The 20,332-nt window shown below is 35.2% G+C and overlaps 1 protein-coding gene across 2 annotated transcripts in view; it reads left to right on the plus strand.

Moving 5' to 3' along the window:
• The window catches only part of LOC149819998 (uncharacterized), a 42,369-nt gene extending 22,385 nt beyond the window's left edge, over window positions 1–19,984 (plus strand). For both annotated transcript variants that reach the window (XM_089982910.1, XM_089982911.1), the window contains 2 exons: window positions 19,627–19,692; window positions 19,781–19,984. In XM_089982910.1, the coding sequence (XP_089839036.1) occupies window positions 19,627–19,692; window positions 19,781–19,815 (101 nt within the window). In that variant the 3' untranslated portion in view covers window positions 19,816–19,984. The remainder of the gene's footprint in view (window positions 1–19,626; window positions 19,693–19,780) is intronic.
• The last annotated feature ends 348 nt before the right edge of the window (window positions 19,985–20,332 follow it).

The raw sequence follows: 20,332 nt of genomic DNA on the forward strand, positions 1-20,332 counted from the left end.
GACATGAATGGGATTTTTGTAGAAATGAAGGACACTTTCATTACCTAACATGACGTGAATGGCATCAGCCACTGCACACGCCACCAACAGTTGAGGAGGAACAAGGAATCATTGGAGGATATTTAGGTAAATTGACTACAATATATGAATGATAGAATTTAATAGTCTATTTAGGCTTTTAAGTAGAGAGGGTAAAAGATTAAACTTTAAAAGCGTTGAGACGTTTAGTTCCATATTGAAGGTGCAGAGAGAGGAGGTCCCTCTCTGTTCCTATAAAACACCCTATAGGCTAATGTAATGTTCCTGTACTAAATTTTTTTGGAAAACTCTGCCTGTGGTAAAAGAGTTTGGCATTTGTATTGTGTTTATTAAAAAATTCCGTGGTTTAAATGCGAGAAAATCAATTTATGCAGTATTTTCAAAGTATTGTGTAAAATACAGGAAAATTTTGGGAGTTTTATTTTTCATGTTTTTTCGTGACAAATTGAAAATCTCACCAAGTTTGTGACTATGCTACCTGCAATATTCAAACTTGTAAGTGAAAAAGCATGAATATGTGAGGGTAACTTTTCGGCGTAGTTGGGTGTTATATATATATATATATATATATATATATATATATATATATATATTGTTCAGGGGTATTTCAGTCTTTTCACATGCACAACATAAATAAGTATTTTTCTGTTTTTATTTTTATTCTTTTTATTGTATTTATTTCCAGCCTCATGGGCTTTTTGGAAATGTTGATAGAGACGTTGGGACTCTACCCAATGGCTCTCTAAGAGCCTCTTGTGTATATAAAAAGGGGTCCACCCCCTCCCTCATTTGTAACTCTCTCTAAGGGATTATTCCTCAATAACACTATTTATTTTATGTGTTCTCTCAGCCCATTGTGGCTCATTCTTGTGTTTTCATGTGTTGACCCATAAGAGGTCATATTTGCAAAGTGTTTTTCTTGCCCATAAGTGGCAATCCAAAAGCATATCCTTCAATTCGTGACATGGTATCAAAGCTGTGTGATACATAATTGTAAACAAGGTAACAAGAGTATTAGAGAGTACTTTGGCTCTTTAAAAACGTTGTGGGATCAAATGGCTAAGTTAGAACCCGTTTGGGAAATTCCTAATGATACTCAAACTAGAAAGAAGCAAATGAACAATGAGCAATTCTTTCAATTCATGAGAGAGTTGTGACCCGAGTTTGAACAAATGAGAAGCAACATCATACATAGAAGACAAGATGAGCTTCCTCTTATTCAAGAACAATGTGTTGGCCGTTTCAAAACCGGGTGCCAACACTCATACATACAAACCCCCACACTTTTACAAGAACAATAACTATGGGAAGAATCACAAGTATGAGGAGATGGAAGGAAAAGATGAGGTATTTTTTGTCATAATTGTAGGAAACCGGAATATATTAAACCATTTTGTTCGAAATTCAAGAACAAAGATGAAAATAAGGTTACTTCGGTTAGTACTTCACAAGTTGACCAAGATTCTTCAAGTAAATCAACTTCGAACATGTCTATTTCTCAACTCGTGGAGACATTGCAACCTCTACTCAAAGGACAATATGTGACCGGTGTCGCAATCTCCTCCTATTCTCCTCTAGGTATGACTTCTTGGCTTTGAGACTCAGGTGCATCATTTCATATGACATATGATAAATCTATACTTTTCAATTATAGAAGTTCTAATAGTAAAATAAATGTTTGCATTGTCGATGGAACCTCTCTTAATATTAATGGAATTCAAAATTTTGAAAAATATCCTAGTTTTAATATTCCTCAAATAAGATTTGTACCAAAACTAAATTTAACTATACTTTTTGTTTCTCAAATCACTGATCATGGATGTAGAGTCTCCTTCACTTCTAACCAATGCATAATAAAGGATCTTCATTCCAAGAGGCAGATTGGGGAACATCATAGAGAAGGAGACTTGTACTATATGGATTAGTTGAAAATTTGTATCAAGACTTTTTGCCTTAATGTTTAAAAAATGGATAAAGTTTTGTGGCATAAAAGACTAGGATACCCTAGTATGTATAAATTATCCAATATTCCTCATCTGTGGATCTTTTGTAACGAACAAATCTCTTGTACTGATTGTATTTTGTAAAAATGAAATCAATTTCATATCAAGAGTGGTCATTCTCTGCTACTAAACCGCCTGAATTAATTCATTCTGATGTTTGGGGTTCTTTGTTGCCTCTAAGGGAGGATACACTTATTATGTTATTTTTGTGGATGATTATTCCTGCTATACTTAGATATATTTTTTCAAACATAAACATGAAGTATTTGAGAATTTTAAAAATTTTCATAAGTTAGTGACAAATATTTTAAAGTCTAATATATCTATTTTTTCGTTCTGACTCAGGGGTGAATACATGTCTAATGACGTTCAACAATATCTAAGAGAAAATAAAATACTTGATCAAAGGTCATGTGCTAATACGCCATAGCAAAATGGTTTGGTCGAAAAAAAACATTGGCACATAATAGGGACCACTAGAACTCTTCTCATATCTAAAAGTGTTCTCAAACATTTTTTGGTTGAAGCAGCTCTTACCTTCGTATATCTTATAAATAAGCTACCTTCTTAAAAAATTCAAAATCTTTCACCATATTAAAAAATTTATAATGTCTCTCTTGATTATCCTAGACTAAGGGTCTTTGGATGTAGATGCTTTGTTCTCACCCATAAATGATCTCCTAAAGCAATTCCATGTATATTCTTAAGATATGGAGAAAGCTAAAAAGGATTTAGGTGTTATGATGCTAAAAACAACAAACTTCATATTTCTAGAAACATCACATTTCTAGAACAAGAAAATGGTTTTGACACTGTCTTATCCAAAGATAAAAATGAATATAAGTTTTTAGAAATATCCCCACTAAATGAAGACATTAATGAGATAACTTGCAACAAATCTCAAGCTATTGAGCCCCATGATCATCCGAATGCCATTCAATATCAAAGAAGACAAGATAATGAACAACTAACTGCTTTTGAAAAATATTCAACTATAGAAGAACAAGAAAACACAAGAATTAAACACTCAGAGAGACCACGTAGAGTTAGATTTGTGCTATATAAATCTTTTGAACCTTACTATAGAGCTTGTTTAGCAAAAGTTTACTCATACTTTGAACCGTCCACATGTAATCAAGCAAGGGACTATCTTGAGTGGCAAAATGCAATGAGTGAGGAAATTAGAGCCTTAGAAAAATCTCAAACTTGGGAGTTATCTGATATACCAGTCAACAAGAAATCAAGAGGATGTAGATGAGTATTTAAAGTCAAAACTAAAAGTGATGGATCTCTATAGAAACATAAAACTAGGTTAGTCGCCGAAAGATATGCTCAAGAATACGGTATTGACTATAATGAAATATTTACCCTTGTAGCACGAATGCCTACTGTTAGAATTCTCATGGCTTTTATTAAGAAGTGATCAATTTATCAAATGGATGTTAAAAATGCATTTTAAAATGGTGACTTGAAAAAAAAGTATATATGGATCCACCTCCCGGATATAATGTTTTTAAGGAAAAAATGTTACACCTTAGAAAAGTGTATGGTCTTAAATAAACTTCAAATGCTTGGTATGATCGTTTTAGTTCTGTTATGCTTAAACTTGGATATACTTTCTGTTATATTGACATTGCTTTGTTTTTTAAGAATTTCGTTGTAGGTATTGTTATTTGTTACTTTATGTTGATGATATGATCATTACTGGAGCAGATAAACATGAGTAGATCAAGTTAAATTTATTCTTAAGCAAAATTTTGAAATAACTAACCTTGGTTTTCTCAGATTTTTCTTAAAGATTGAGGTTGCATATTCTCCTAGAGGGGTATCTGCGGTCTCAATCCAAGTTTACAACAGAAATTATTGACAAGTTTGGAATTACTGATGACAAAAGAGTAGATGCTCCTGAAGTGATAAATACAAAGATGAAAATTGATGATAGAGAACCTATGGAAGATCCTACTCCATATCGGCAAATGATTAGAGCATTGACATACTTGACTATTACCAGACCAGACATAACACATGCAATTCACACGGCCAGTCAATTTCAACACTCTCCTACCTTTATGTACATGAGTGTTGTGATGCGTATTATTAGATATTTAAAAAATTCTACTTTTAAAAGATTATTTTTCTTTGTCTTCTCATCTTAATTTAATAGCTTGTTTTGACTCTGATTGGTTGGGTTGCATCAAGGATATGCTTTAAGCCCTTTCCTATTTGCTATAGTGATGGATGAGCTTACGAGATCAATTCAGGAAAATGTGCCATGGTGTATGTTGTTTGCTGATGATATTGTTTTGATTGATGAGTCTAGAGCTGGGGTTAATGCTAAGTTAGAATTATGGAGACAGACATTAGAAGCAAGAGGTTTTAAGTTAGTAAGAGTAAGACATAATACATAGAATGTCGGTTTAGTAAGCAACGAAGTAGTGATGGGAGTGTAGTGAAGCTTGGTGAGCAAGAAATACCGATGGATGATTATTTCAAATATTTGGGATCTATCATTCAAAAGTATGGAGAAATTGATGGAGATGTAAATCATAGGATAAAGGTTGGGTGGATGAAATGGAAAAGTGCAACTGGAGTGTTGTGCGATCGTAGAATGCCATTGTGGTTGAAGGGAAAGTTTTATAGGATGACTATTAGGCCCACTTTACTATATCGTACGGAATGTTGGGCTGCTAAGAGACATCATATTCAAAAAATGAGTGTAGCTGAGATGCGTATGCTCAGATGAATGTGTGGAAATACAATAAAAGATAAGATTCGGAACGAGGAGATACGTAAGAAGGTAGGCGTTGCACCCATTGAAAATAAGATGAGAGAGAATCGTTTACGGTGGTTTGGACATATTCGGCGAAGGCCTAATGATGCTCCAGTTAGAAGGATGAAGAAATGGGAAAATATATTAGTTAAAAGAGGTCGGGGTAGGCCTAGGAAGACATGGATGGAGGTGATAGGAAAGGATATGAATGCTTTGAACCTCACCGAGGACATGGCATTGGATAAAAATGATTGGAGGAGAAGGATTCATGTGGAAGACCCAGAATGATTTTCTTTTTTGGTTCATATCGCTGACCCCAATTGTTTTGGGATGAAGGCGTGGTTGTTGTTGTTGTTGTTGACTCTGATTGGGGAGGACACCCAAATGACAAACGCTCAACTACTGGTTTTTGTGTTTTTGTAGAAGATTTTCTTGTATCATTGAAATGCAAGAAGTGACAAAAAGCATCTCTATCATCAATATAAGCTGAATATCGAGCCATGACAACCACTACGACTGAGATTTGTATGGACGATTGAGATTTGTATGGTGAGACATCTTCTTAAGGATATAGGAGTTATCGTGACAGAGCCATCAAGACTATGTTGTGATAACAAAAGTGCTAACATTGCTGAAAATCATATTTTTCATGAGCATGCTAAACATATTGAGATTGACTGTCACTACGTTCGTAAAGATTTTTTGAAGAAGACTATTTCACTACCGTATATAACTTCAAAATATCAGCTTGCAAACTTCACAAAACCCTTGTCTTCCTCAAGGTTTCATTTCCTGTTGGACAAACTTTCGGTAATCCCATCGTAAGTTTGAGGAAGAGTGTTAAATTGAACATATATATATATAGTTTTGTATATTCAAAGTTTAAGGGCATTTCAGTCTTTTCACATGTACAAAAATAAGTATTGTTCTATTCTTATTTTTTCTGTTTTTATGTTTATTTTTTTAATGTATTTATTCCCAGCCTCATGGGCTTTTTGGGAATGTTGATAGAGGCTTTGGGACTCTACCCAACGGCTAGAATTTTGGCCATTGGTCCCCAATGGCTCTCTAAGAGCCTCTTGTGTATATAAAAAGGGGTCCACCCCCTCCCTCATTTGTAACTCTCTCTAAGGGATTATTCCTCAATAACATTATTTATTTTATGTGTTCTCTCAGCCCATTGTGGCTCATTCTTGTGTTTTCATGTGTTGAAAGTGTTCTCTTGCCCATAAGTGGCACTCCAAAAGCATATCCTTCAATTCGTGACAATGGGTTGCATGTGTAGCTTGACAACTTTTTCGTTTTGTTGGGTTGCGTGAAATGGTGGTGTATTTATGTGGTTACATTTTCCCTATGGGGGTGACTTTTATTTGTTTCCCTATGGGGAAAAGTTGGAACAGATACCTATGGAAAGGAGAGAGAGAGAGAGAGTACTGTTAAAATATGATGTATATTTATATATATATATATATCTATATATATAGATTATGACACATATACATATATATGATATATATATGTCTACGTGTCTATCTATATATATAAATATATATATATATTTATTTTGTAAAACCCGACAGGGGTATTTCTGTCATTTCACCTGTACACGCATATCATTGATATGCTTTTTCTTTTCTTTCTTTTTCCTTTATTCTTTTTCCTTTTTATTTTTTAGTTTTTCCTTTTAATCATTTGAGAGGGGTCCACATAGAGTCGTTGGACCCCTCCAACGGTCATAAATATGACCGTTGGAGGGGCTCCAACGACTCTATGGGAGCCCCTCCTTGGGTCCCTTGCTGTGTATAAATAAGGGGCACAGCCCCATGTATTTTCTAAGCTTCTTGTATAGCATTCTATGAAGTGAAGAATATTTTTTACCTCTTTTTGTGCTTGACCACTTTTGTGGTTTATTTTGCCCCTTTTGTGGCCTCTTGTGTATGTGCGTGCTTCCGTGCTTTCGCTTGAAGACTTTGCCCTTTTCATTAGGCACTTCATTACATGGTATCAGAGCTTGGTTAAGAAGGCTTCATCAGATTCTACCTTGACAAGTAATACCTCTCCTCTCTCTTGTCTTATTAATTTGTTTTTCTAAGTGGCCAACAAAGATGCAAAAATCGATCTCTCATTCAAATTGGATGGGACCAATTACCGCATGTGGGCCGCCGCTATGGAGAATAATCTCAAAGGTAAAAAGCTTTGGGGTTACGTATGTGGAACCATTCCGGAACCATAATTGAAGTTAACTAAAGTTGAAGGAAATGAGGAAAAAGCTTTGAATGAAGAAGAAAAGGAAAAGGCTATTCTTGATTACTCTTCTAAAATGGAAGATTGGGAAAGTGAACATGCTAAAATCTTAGCATGGTTCATGAATAATGTCGAGTTGAAGATTTGTGCAAACCTTGCAAAATTCAAAAAGGCTAATGAAGCATGGTTTTTTATGAAAGGCATGTACACCCAAAGAGACCTTGTTAGGCATTTTTTTCTACAAGAAAAGGTAGGAGCTACCAAGCAAGGTGATATGAGCATTAGGGACTACTATAGTGCCTTATCCTCTTTATGGGATGAACTTGTCCTTCTCGAACCACAATGGGAAGGAAGTGCTATTGCTATGAGACAAGAGCAAATGGAAAAAGAGAGGTTTTTTCAATTTATTCATGGGCTTCGTCCCGAATTTGAACAACTTAGAGGATCTCTACTTCATAAGGCCTCTACCCCTCTAAGTGATATTTTGGCTGATTTATGTCAAGAAGAAACCCGTTTGGCCTTGAAAAGAGATGTTGATGAAGTGCATGCCGTGTCTAGACCCGGCAACAATGTAAGAACATATAAACCACCACATTTTTGGAAGAATAATGGTGGTGGAAGAAGAAAAATTATTTGTCATAATTGTAATGAACCGGGCCATATTCGTCCCGATTGCCCTAGATTCAAGAAGAAGGTGGCTTCCGTGGGGGAAACTCCACTAATCATCAATAAAGATTCAAAGAAGGATGGTGATATAAAGGAGTCCATCGCTCATCTAACCGAAACTCTTCAACAATTTATAAAGATGAACGCCTCTACATCATCATCCTCACCTTCCACTTCCGGTGCCGCCATCTCCTCTTTTCCAGGTATGACCTCTTGGATTCTTGATTCGGGTGCTTCTTTCCATATGACTCCAAATGCATCACTTTTATCAAAACCAAGTCTCAATAAATTTAAATCATATGTATCCACCGCCGATGGAACATCTTTAAATGTTGAAGGTATTGGAAACCTTGAGAAAACTTATGACCAAAACAAAGAATTTTTTGTTCCCAAAATCCTAATTATTCCAAAACTTAATCTAAATTTTTTTTCCGTCTCTCAAATTACCGATTTTGAATGTAATGTCTCGTTTTCACCAACCCATTGCTATGTGCAGGATCTCCGGTCCGGGAAGCGGATTGGGCAAGGCCATAGAAGAGGGGACCTTTACTATATGGATTTTTTGTCTTTGCCATCCAAATCATTTTGTAATCACGTTCAATCCAAAGATATTGAGACTTGGCATAAGAGACTTAGACACCCTAGTATTTCCAAGTTGTACCTTTTTCCGTTTTTGGAAAAATTTTGTAATACAAATACATTTACATGCAATGATTGTATTTTTGGGAAAATTCACTCTCTTCCATATTCTCATAGCAATTTTGTGTCAAAAAGGCCTTTTGAACTTGTGCATTCCGATGTATGGGGACCGGCACCCGTTATGTCCAAAGAGGGCTTCTCTTACTATGTTTCTTTTATTGATGATTTTACTAGATATACATGGGTTTACATTATCAAGAATAAATCCGATGTCTTCATTAATTTTAAAGAGTTTCACGCTCTTGTTCAAAATCAATTCCAACACAATATAGCCATTTTTAGGTCCGACTCAGGAGGAGAGTACATGTCTAAAGATTTTCAAAATTATTTTAAAACAAATGGAATTTTGCACCAACGATCTTGTCCTAAAACTCCGCAACAAAATGGTCTTGCGGAAAGGAAACATAGACATTTAATCGAAACCACAAGAACTCTTCTTGTGTCTAAAAATGTTCCTAAAAACTTTTGGGCAGAAGCTCTTCTTACCGCAACATATCTTGTGAATCGTATGCCCTCTTCTTCTTTAAAAAATGTTTCACCATTTGAAAAACTTTTTAAAATTACTCCTGATTTTAATAGACTAAGAATCTTTGGATGCAAATGTTTTGTACTTAATCTAGGACAAGATAAATTGTCACCTAAAGCTATTGAATGTGTGTTCATCGGCTATGGTGAGAATAAAAAAGGCTATAGATGCTATGATATTCAAAACAATAAATTATATGTATCGAGAAATGTAAACTTTATTGAAGATCAAAATGGTTTCGATATCCACACATCTAAGGAAGACATCAATTATTCTTTTCTATTCGACTTAGCTTGTGATGGAATTTCACATTATAATGATATACCACAACATGAGAATACTTCCCAAAATGATATAAATGTATATACTCGGCGGATCGGAAATGAACATCAACCTGCTATTGACAGATACTCTCAAGACTTCTCTTTAGAAGAATCTATTGATAACAATCCACCTAGGAGATCTTCTCGTACTAGTAGGCCACCACAAAAATTTGTGTCTTATGAATCTTTTTCGCCGAATTATAGGGCCTGTCTCATGTTAATACATTCGTATTATGAACCTACCTCATTCAAGGAAGCTAAAGATCACCCACATTGGATTGAAGCTATGAAAATCGAATTAGAGGCTCTTAACAAGGCCCAAACCTGGAGCATTATTCCTCAACCTTTAGGAAAAAAAGCAATTGGGTGTAGATGGGTATATAAGGTCAAAACCAAATGTGATGGGTCTCTTGAAAGATACAAAGCTCGTTTGGTTGCAAAAGGCTACGCCCAAGAATATGAGATTGATTATGAAGAAACCTTTGCTCCTGTAGCCAGAATGACTAGTGTACGAACTCTAATTGCTTTAGCATCCATCAAACAATGGCCGATATATCAACTTGATGTTAAAAATGCGTTTTTAAATGGAACTCTGTGTGAAGAAGTTCTTATGGATCCTCCGTCGGATCTTGAAATTGGGAAAGGTAATATTCTAAAATTAAACAAAGCTCTCTATGGTTTAAAACAAACACCAAAAGCTTGGTATGATCTTTTTAGCAAAGTAGTTCTTGATAATGGTTTCTCCTCATGTTACACAGATACTGCTTTGTTTGTTAAATCTTCTAATGAATACATAACAATTTTGTTATTATATGTTGATGACATGATTATCACAGGTAATGATAAGAAAGGTATTGATCTTATTAAAAACATTCTTAAGAAAAATTTTGATATGTCTGATCTGGGTTTTCTAAGGTATTTCTTAGGAATTGAAGTTGCATACTCCCCCAAGGGGTATGTCCTATCTCAAATGAAGCTTGCCTCTGACATTATTGCTAAGTCTGGATTGACAGATGACAAAAGGATGGAGACTCCCGAAGTGATCAATGCCAAGATGAGAGCCAATGATGGCACTCCTTTAGCAGATCCCACGCCTTATCGTCAATTAATTGGATCCTTAACATATTTATCTATCACCAGGCCTGACATTTCACATGCAGTTCATAGTGCAAGCCAATTTCAGACTGCTCCTACTACTACTCACATGGCAGCAGTAATGAGGATTATCAGATACTTGAAAAATTCCATAACTAAGGGAGTATTCTTCTCCTCTTCTTCACCTCTCACTTTACTTGCGTATACTGACTCTGATTGGGGGGGTAACCCCGATGATCGTATTTCTACCACAGGTTATTGTGTGTTTCTTGGGGAGTCACTTATCTCCTGGAGGTGTAAAAAGCAGCGTAAAGTTTCTCTCTCGTCTACCGAAGCAGAATATCGTGCGATGGCCACTACCACAACTGAGATTATATGGTTAAGAAGCTTACTTAAAGATATGGGTGTCTCCTTCTCAACTCCTTCAAAGCTGTGTTGTGACAACAAGAGCTCCATCTATATTGCTAGCAATCACACTTTTCATGAACGAACGAAGCATATTGAGATGGACTGTTATTATGTTCGAGATGAGTTCCTACGCGGCACCATTCAACTCCCATATGTTCCTACCGAATATCAGTTGGCGGACTTCTTCACCAAAGCCCTGCCTTCGCCTCGCTTCTACTTCCTCCTTAGCAAACTCTCGGTGATTTCACCATGTGTTTGAGGGGGGGTGTTAAAATATGATGTATATTTATATATATATATATATATATATATATATATATATATATAGATTACGACACATATACATATATATGATATATATATGTCTACGTGTCTATCTATATATATAAATATATATATATATATATATATATATTTATTTTGTAAAACCCGACAGGGGTATTTCTGTCATTTCACCTGTACACGCATATCATTGATATGCTTTTTCTTTTCTTTCTTTTTCCTTTTTATTTTTTAGTTTTTCCTTTTAATCATTTGAGAGGGGTCCACATAGAGTCGTTGGACCCATCCAACGGTCATAAATATGACCGTTGGAGGGGATCCAACGACTCTATGGGAGCCCCTCCTTGGGTCCCTTGCTGTGTATAAATAAGGGGCACAGCCCCATGTATTTTCTAAGCTTCTTGTGAAGCATTCTATGAAGTGAAGAATATTTTTTACCTCTTTTTGTGCTTGACCACTTTTGTGGTTTATTTTGCCCCTTTTGTAGCCTCTTGTGTATGTGCGTGCTTCCGTGCTTTCGCTTGAAGACTTTGCCCTTTTCATTAGGCACTTCATTACAAGTACATGAACAATTGAACATAAAATTACTTTATTGAAAAACCCTCCCTACTTTTGGAAAAAACATATTTGTGCAAGCTATAAAATTGAAAAGTGCCATTGATATTTTCACTGGATTATTGAAATCTTTTAGGGGTAATAAAAGTTGGTGATTTTGGTAATAATGCACCAAATACAAATGCAAATGCACTCAACCTATTATTTGGGCCATTATTTGTGCTACCCAATGCACATGTTTTGCTCTATGTAATCGTAACATGACATATTGGCTGCTGTACTTGAGTCAACATGGGCGCGGGTTCCGGACGCAGTACCAGTACTCCGCAGGTCGGGTTGGGTCGGGTCTGGCTGTTAGAAAGTGACTTGAAATACATTGGGTTCAATAATGAACCCATATCTATGCACGTGAAGTGCAAATATACCCATTAAAGGGAAACAACATAAGCACATAATGTGCTAACACATAAAACCCATAAAAAGGGAAAAATATGACATAAAGTCATAAGTTGCATATCATTGAAGAATAATGGCGAAGGGGTAAAAACCCCATTACAATGGAGCATAAGCTCCCTCAAGAAGTAAGTAAATACAAAGGGGAGAGCCCCTATTTATAAGCAAGAAAAGGAGTCACAAAGGGGGCTCCCAAGAGAGTCGTTGGGAGCCCCCAACGGTCACATATGTGACCGTTGGAGGCTCCCCAACGACTCTTTGGGGAGCCTCCCTATGTGGCACAGCAGCCGAAAATTAAAAAGGAAAAAAGGAAAAAATAAAAAATAAAAAATAAAAATGGAAAATTACAAGCAATATTCCAAAGTGGAATATGCGCAAAACATGAATTTACAGAAATACCCTTTTGGGTGAATAAAGAATATATATTTATATTCATATATATATAGATATACATATACATATATATATGTATATGCATCTATATATATATGAATATAAATATATACGAGATTACAAATGACGATAATACATATTTTAACATCCCCCCTCAAACTTTGCGGGGAAAAAACCCGAAAGTTTGGAAAATCAAAGGGAAGTCTTGAGACGAAGTCCAATTCTTCAAAAGTCTTTAAGAAAAAAAACTCCATCTTCATGACAGTTTGAGCTAGGTCTTCAAGTCCAATTCCCCATCGATCAAATCCATGATGCATCTAATGTTCCACATCTTTAGCGATCCTGTAGAGAATCAACAAAGAAACAAGTAAAACATATCTTTGCACTTTTACTCAAATGGACCATTTCTAACTAGCATAATTATGGATGACCTATGTTAGAAATTATGCAAATTATGCAGAAATGACACTTAAATTTTCAAAATCATACATTATGTTAAAACAAAATGAGCGGAAGCAAATTATGCAAAAATAAATTGTAAGAATGATAATGCATTCATAAGGTCCATCATTGGACAAATATAACCCCATAATGGGGAATAACAAAATGATCCACAAAGGGATACCACAAGAAGCCTATGAAGAGGCATAAAATACCTATGCTTTATTGAATGAGAGCCCAAAAAAGGCCATAAAGAGCATATGCATATTATCATTAAATGAATTAATACTCAAAGAACTCATTAATGATCATGCTTCAAACATGTAATGAAGTCCCAAACAAGAGAAACGAAGTCTCCAAGCATACTTTAGGTAAAATAAACCCAAGAGTTCACAAGGTTTTAAAATCATTTATGAAAGTCATACTTAATTGACAAAATCCACATTTTGCATATAAGGGTGGCAAAAACCATAAGCACTTAATATATAGATTAAATGCTAAGAAATCAACTTGATATTCATATCAAAAAATATGAGTTACTTGAAAAACATAAGTCATGAATGAAATTTTGCAAATTTCAACAATAGTTTATCCATTACAAACAACTTCCTCATTAGTCCTCCAAAACCCATAAATCAAGTGTATAAGCTACTAGATCAAGAATAAAAAGCCATTAAAGGCCAAAGACACACACAAAGGTGTGTAAAAGAAACCTCTTGTCTACATATAATAATACTTGAAATAAGTGCATCTACGACAAGAACAAGAGAATACATGCCAACATGGACTAAAAAGTATCTCTTGTCTACGTAAAAAATACACTTAAAACCAAGTATGTTCAGCTACTAGAACAAGAGTAATAAGCCAACCATGGGCTAAAACATAATACATCTCTTGTCTACATATGATAGCACTTGAAATGAGTGAAATAAGCCAACCATGGGCATACATTTTAAGCGACTAGAACAAGGACACAAACGCCAACATAGGCTAAAAATCACACACCATGGTGTGAATCAACGTGCCTTGTCTACATATAAAAACACTCAAGACAAGTGTGTTCAGCTACTAGACCAAGAGAGCAAAAGCCAACAAAGGGCTAAAAACACACGAAGGTGTAATAAAATTCTTGTCTACATATGATGACACTTAGATAATGGGCATAAAAGGAAAGGACTTTTGAGGCAATAAAGCTTGTAATGACAACATATAAATAAAACCTCGAATGAAACAATATTCCTTTTTTAAAAAAGAATACTCATAACAATAACATTTTGGAATAAATGCATGTAAAAAGTATCTTCAACAAGATACTACAATCGATAAAATAATATTCTTGAGAACAAATGTGTGAACATACACACACCAAGAACACTTGTGAAAAAACACAAGAACACATGTGCACAACAAGCACAACATACGGAATCACAAATGTGCAAGTGCACTCATAAGATTCTTAAACAAATAAAGGTTGGGCTATAATCCCAAAACACTTTGATTTTAAATATACCTTAAAACATTTAAGGTTTCAAACACCATATGTCCATCACATTTACATAGAGGCATCCATAATATCAATGGCCACAAGAGAAAAAATGAGTGACACACTCATAATTAGAGATCAAATAACAAATCATTTTAGAGTCCCAAGGTGCCCATAACTCACCTCAACAACCATCTATAATATGGAAGGTGGACAATCTAAAATGATACAACACGAGGTGCCCATAACTCACCTCGACAAACATCTCTAATATAACAAAAATAAGGCCAAATAAATGATGCATTAAATAACATGTGATGGACAAATATAAGTGCCACAAAAGGGCAGTAACCACATAAGGAATCATTTTCCAAATAAAAGTTTTTACCAAGAGGACCGATTAACAAATTGAATCAAAGGTCCAATATAATCCATCAAAACAATTTTGCATAAACACGAATTATGCTTAATCTTCAAAAGAAGTCTTGTACCAAAAAAGACTTATTAAGCAACAAACACAACAACATAAAGAATTCATCAAGACAATCAAGCTTTTAATCAAAGAAATCATAAGAACCGTAATGGTTCACAAAGAAGGCTTTAACACAATACTCAAGGAAAGAATATTCAAAAAACACTTGAAAATTTATAGATTTGGAATTAAATCCCATACAACAATTTTAAAATATTCTTTGATTGTGATGAGATATGCGGACACATACAAAGTGCTATAAGCACTTACAATGATTTAACAAGAACTCAATATCTAAATTCATTATATTTTTCACAAAAGAAATGTGCATAAAGGCTCTATAATGCAAAAAATGTCTACGAAGAGACAATACACATGTAAGCACACAAGGCTTTATAAAAGATGTGCACGAAGGCACTCATACAATACTTGAACAAATACACACCAAGGTGTAAACAAACATGCACTAAGGCATGTATATCATAAAAAAAAAGGGAATGCATACAAGCGCAAAATATTTGAGAAGCAAATGTGCACAAAATACAAAAATACACAAAAGTGAGCAAGTATGCACTTTATAAAAAGAGCAATGCTTGAAATTCTCAAATTTTAATTATGTAATTACATGCTTGATAAGTGCAATTGAGGACAAAGAAAACCATATTATGGCCAATGTAGGCATCTTTAAAGATATTATTAAGAGGTTTTGAAACCTTATGAAAAATACAAACCAACAAGTTTATAAGGATGAAAAATGAAATCATTTATACCAAAAAGGATGTAATAGATGAACTATGCACTCTATGTGGGAAATTCCTTTTAAAACAATCTTTCCTAATGGTTTATCATAGATAATTTTTCAAAAAAGAAACATTGAAAAACTTTTTAGGAGTTCTTATAAGTCATCATTAACAAGAACTACTTTAGGATTCAACAAAGATTTTAGATGTGAGAGATTCTCATATAATGATTATATCAAATTTTTCAAAAATGCACTAAAATCCATAATCAAGAGGGGAACTCGAATCAAATTAGGGTTCATATGAGAGTTAAAAAATTTTAAGCAAAGATCATTATTTTAGCAAGAGATCATATATATAATTTTTTAAAAATTAACTTATAGGTCAATCATGAAATATTTATATAAGAACTATAAATCTCACATAATTGAAGGTAATTTTTAAAAACATAAATTACTATTATATGCGATGAGTAGTTCGAGAAACACGAATTTTATATTTGGACAACAAACGATTTCACCAAATTTAAAAGGAGATATTTTCAAAATATATGAGCACACGAAATGTGAAAAGAAATAATTCAACTATCATGACCATTAAATGAACAAACTATATGCAAGAAACATATTTTCAAATACATAATACTTTTAAGAAAAGGGATACATACCGAATAACTTCAAAAGCATAATACTTTAGGAAGAGCAATGAATACTTCACCATTTCTTGAGCGACACGCTTTCCGTTGCACCAAAGGACAACCCCATCGTGACCTCGCTCTGATACCATGTTAGAAAGTGACTTGAAATACATTGGGTTCAATAATGAACCCATATCTATGCACGTGAAGTGCAAATATACCCATTAAAGGGAAACAACATAAGCACATAATGTGCTAACACATAAAACCCATAAAAAGGGAAAAATATGACATAAAGTCATAAGTTGCATATCATTGAAGAATAATGGCGAAGGGGTAAAAACCCCATTACAATGGAGCATAAGCTCCCTCAAGAAGTAAGTAAATACAAAGGGGAGAGCCCCTATTTATAAGCAAGAAAAGGAGTCACAAAGGGGGCTCCCAAGAGAGTCGTTGGGAGCCCCCAACGGTCACATATGTGACCGTTGGAGGCTCCCCAACGACTCTTTGGGGAGCCTCCCTATGTGGCACAGCAGCCGAAAATTAAAAAGGAAAAAAGGAAAAAATAAAAAATAAAAAATAAAAATGGAAAATTACAAGCAATATTCCAAAGTGGAATATGCGCAAAACATGAATTTACAGAAATACCCTTTTGGGTGAATAAAGAATATATATTTATATTCATATATATATAGATATACATATACATATATATATGTATATGCATCTATATATATATGAATATAAATATATACGAGATTACAAATGACGATAATACATATTTTAACACTGGCCTCAGACCATTTTGTTTTCAATTTTTTGCCTTGGTCAAACCAAGGTCAAAGTGGCCCCGCCCCACCCGATAACCCCCCTCTCTCTCTCTCTCTCTAGAGAGAGAGAGAGAGAGAGAGACTACCTCCTTTTTGCCAACTCTTGGGAGAGGAAATGGCAAGAGAGAGGGAGCACAAGCAAGAGGAGAGAGAAAAAACAAAAAGGGGAAGGGGCGTAGCCCTTTCCCTTTTATAACACATGGATTGTTTTCCAGGGTCAATGGAGCTAAGGTTTTGGAGAGACCCAAACTCTATGGACCTCGGTCAAGACTACGAGTCTGAACTCTTTATATATATATGTCCCCGTATCCACATTTTTTTGGAATTGCCGTGTCGTTTCCTCCGTACCCATACCCCGGTGACATGTTTTGCTGGACCCATATTCCATGCATGATGCCTTTGAAATAGAATAATCACTAAGCCTTCACATTTTCAGGATGCAGCATGGGTCTTGCAGATAAAATGAGAATAAGGTTCATACCAGAGTTAGGGGAAGCACACTTCCCATTTAGGGGAAGCTCGCTTCCCCCTCGCTTTTCCTTTTTCATTTTTTTATGTTTTTTTTTCTTTTTTCTCTTTTTTCACTTCTCCCTCGCTTTCAGTTCACTTTCTAGGTCGCTTTCGAGACGATTCTTGGTCTGCTTCTAAGTCGTCCCGCGCTTCCCGCTTTATAAAATTTTGAAAGTGCCTCGCTTCCGCTTCTTGAATCGCTTCCTGTTCCTTTTTCTCCAACTGGCAACTCTAGTTCATACGTGGCTAGAAAGCATTCATAGAACATGTCATTGCTGTTTCTATTAAAAATGCTTGCATCCGGCTGCTAGCACCCTGGTTTCTTCAGTAAAAGTTTGGAATTGATCTCTTGTTGAGTGCAGAAAGATCAGATTTGATTGGATCTCTGATCCTTATCCATCTTTTTTTCTGGATATGGATCTTAAACAAGGTCTAAGTCTTTAACATTTCAAATTTGGACTTGCCAGACTTGGATCTGGATCCTGTTGGATCTTTTTATGTTTTTTCCATGTAAACCAACCATTTTTAACTGAACCATTACAAAATTCAGTTCTGGATTCAGTTCTACCCCATAGGAGCTTGTTCTTATCTGGATTTCTCTTGCTTAAAATGTCTGATTCAGGTTTGCTACTAACATAAACTGGCTGTATCTGTGGCAACTTTAGTCATTACAGTTCATGTTCTTAATTGGAAAATTTGACTATCTACAAAGCATTCAATGCAATCACATAGCCAGTTACAGGAGAACCGAAATGTACACAAGTTATAGTGTTATCATTTGTTGACATGATGACTACTCAACAATAAAATTTGTTTATTTGTAAATTATGATAAAAAATAGACTTTAGCCACAAGAAATGTGCTTGAGGGTGATTGTCAACTTTTGTCTGGTTTTAGCTGGTCCGACTAGTTGTGAAGTCAATCTTGGATTTCTTAGGATGCAATTTAACTGTCCTTGTGACGTGAACATGGGGTGTCTGGCATGAGATGTCATGAAAATCAGGAGCAGGATATGGGGAACATTTATGTTGCTATATTTCCTATGTTGCTTATATGATATGAATCAATGTTAAGATTTACGATTGCTGAATTATTGGAAGTTTTTGAGTTAATGCTATTATATAGTTATCATCAGAAAACTATGTAGCACGGTTGGGCTAAGAACGAAGCTGAGGGTCCTTCTAGAACTCTGTTATCAATTTTGTGTTTTCAGAAGGTTGCCCGTGAAGGATTTTGATGGTATCTGTACCTCCAAAAGTTTAAATGGTGTGAAGGCTAAATTCCACACGTTTAAAAACTTTGTTGGTGTTTCTTGATCCAGAATTTTATGTCACTTAACTCTAGGTACTTGTGTTGGCACCATACGACCTGAACAATGAAATCAGAATTTGCTGATTCAGTTGATCAAGCATCAAACATGGTGAATGTTGTCTCCATGACTTATCCGAGGTGTACTGCATCTTGATTTTGTTATCTATTTTTCTCTTTATAATTTGTCATTTGACTTTATTTCCATCTCTCAAGGAATTGACTGTTGACACGATAATTTATGGCTTTTTTGAGAAAATAATAGAAGAATTAAAACGACAGACATGATAAGGCAGGGTGGTTGTGGGGTACCACCCGGGGGTTCCTCGACATAAAAAAAAAGACAATTTATGGTTGTGCAACATATATATTCTCAGATATTGCGTGCATTTAATAATTCCATTAAAACATCACAAAATGCTATTTTTTCAAGAAAATTGCTGCGTCCCACCCTTTATCTTTTTCATATCTATGCCAGTGTTTGCCTCCATGTGATAAATCCTTCCTTTTAGCTGTACAAATTGTATTTTGGCTTTTTCTGATGAGAACTTGCCTTTACTAAATTATTTAACCTTTTTCAGATATTATTTGTGTTTAAAGTCTTTTTCTTCCTGTATTAATTTTCCTTATCTATACCTTTTTGCTTTTGGTGCGAAGTAATTTGAACTCTTGGTGGCAGTGGCGAAGATTTGCTCGTAGTTCTTAGTATGCTTATTTTTAATATGGTAATTTCTATCTGTGGTATTCAGAACGCCTACAGTTGATACGACATCGAAGGGTGGAGGCTGCGAAGAAACGAGAAGAAGAAAAAGCTGGTAATGTCACTGTTGTGCATTTCTACTGTTAATACCATCTGTATTTAACCGATGCTGTTTCGAAATTAATTTCATCTAAATCTTTCAGCCAAAGAGTTGAAGAAAGCCGAGGCTCACAAATGACAAGAATAATAACATAGAAGCATAAGCAGTCGAAGTATTTAGTTGTAAAAGGAGAAAAAATATGCATTATTGTAGTACCAGACCGAGTATTTGTTGTACCATCTGCAACAACTCTTTTTATCTCTGAATATGCGCAAGGGAGTTGCTACTTCCTTTATTAGCACAGTTACCTGCTTCTGTTTATCATCCTCCATATTACCGTTTCCTGTCATATCTTTTTTTTTTATATTTACACAGAGAAACCGCACCAGGATCAGAGACACAGTCATGCTGGCTCTGCCTGCCATACTTACTGTTGCTGTCCTGACAGCGTAAAACTCCATGGGCTTACTCCTTGCCCTCAGAGAGTCGCTACGCTTCGGCCTGATCAAGGGGTGATGCCCATGAGATTTGAACTTAGACTGCCTGCCTATTGGCCTAGGCTCCATCCCACTACACCAAACCCCTTTGGGGCTCGTTCTCTTTTATATGAAAAGGTCGATTTTGTCATTTTGATTGGACGATCAATTGTGCTAGA

Source organism: Nuphar pumila, chromosome 12, assembly GCF_984573655.1.
Source record: "Nuphar pumila chromosome 12, dmNupPumi1.hap1.1, whole genome shotgun sequence".
Taxonomy (NCBI): domain Eukaryota; kingdom Viridiplantae; phylum Streptophyta; class Magnoliopsida; order Nymphaeales; family Nymphaeaceae; genus Nuphar; species Nuphar pumila.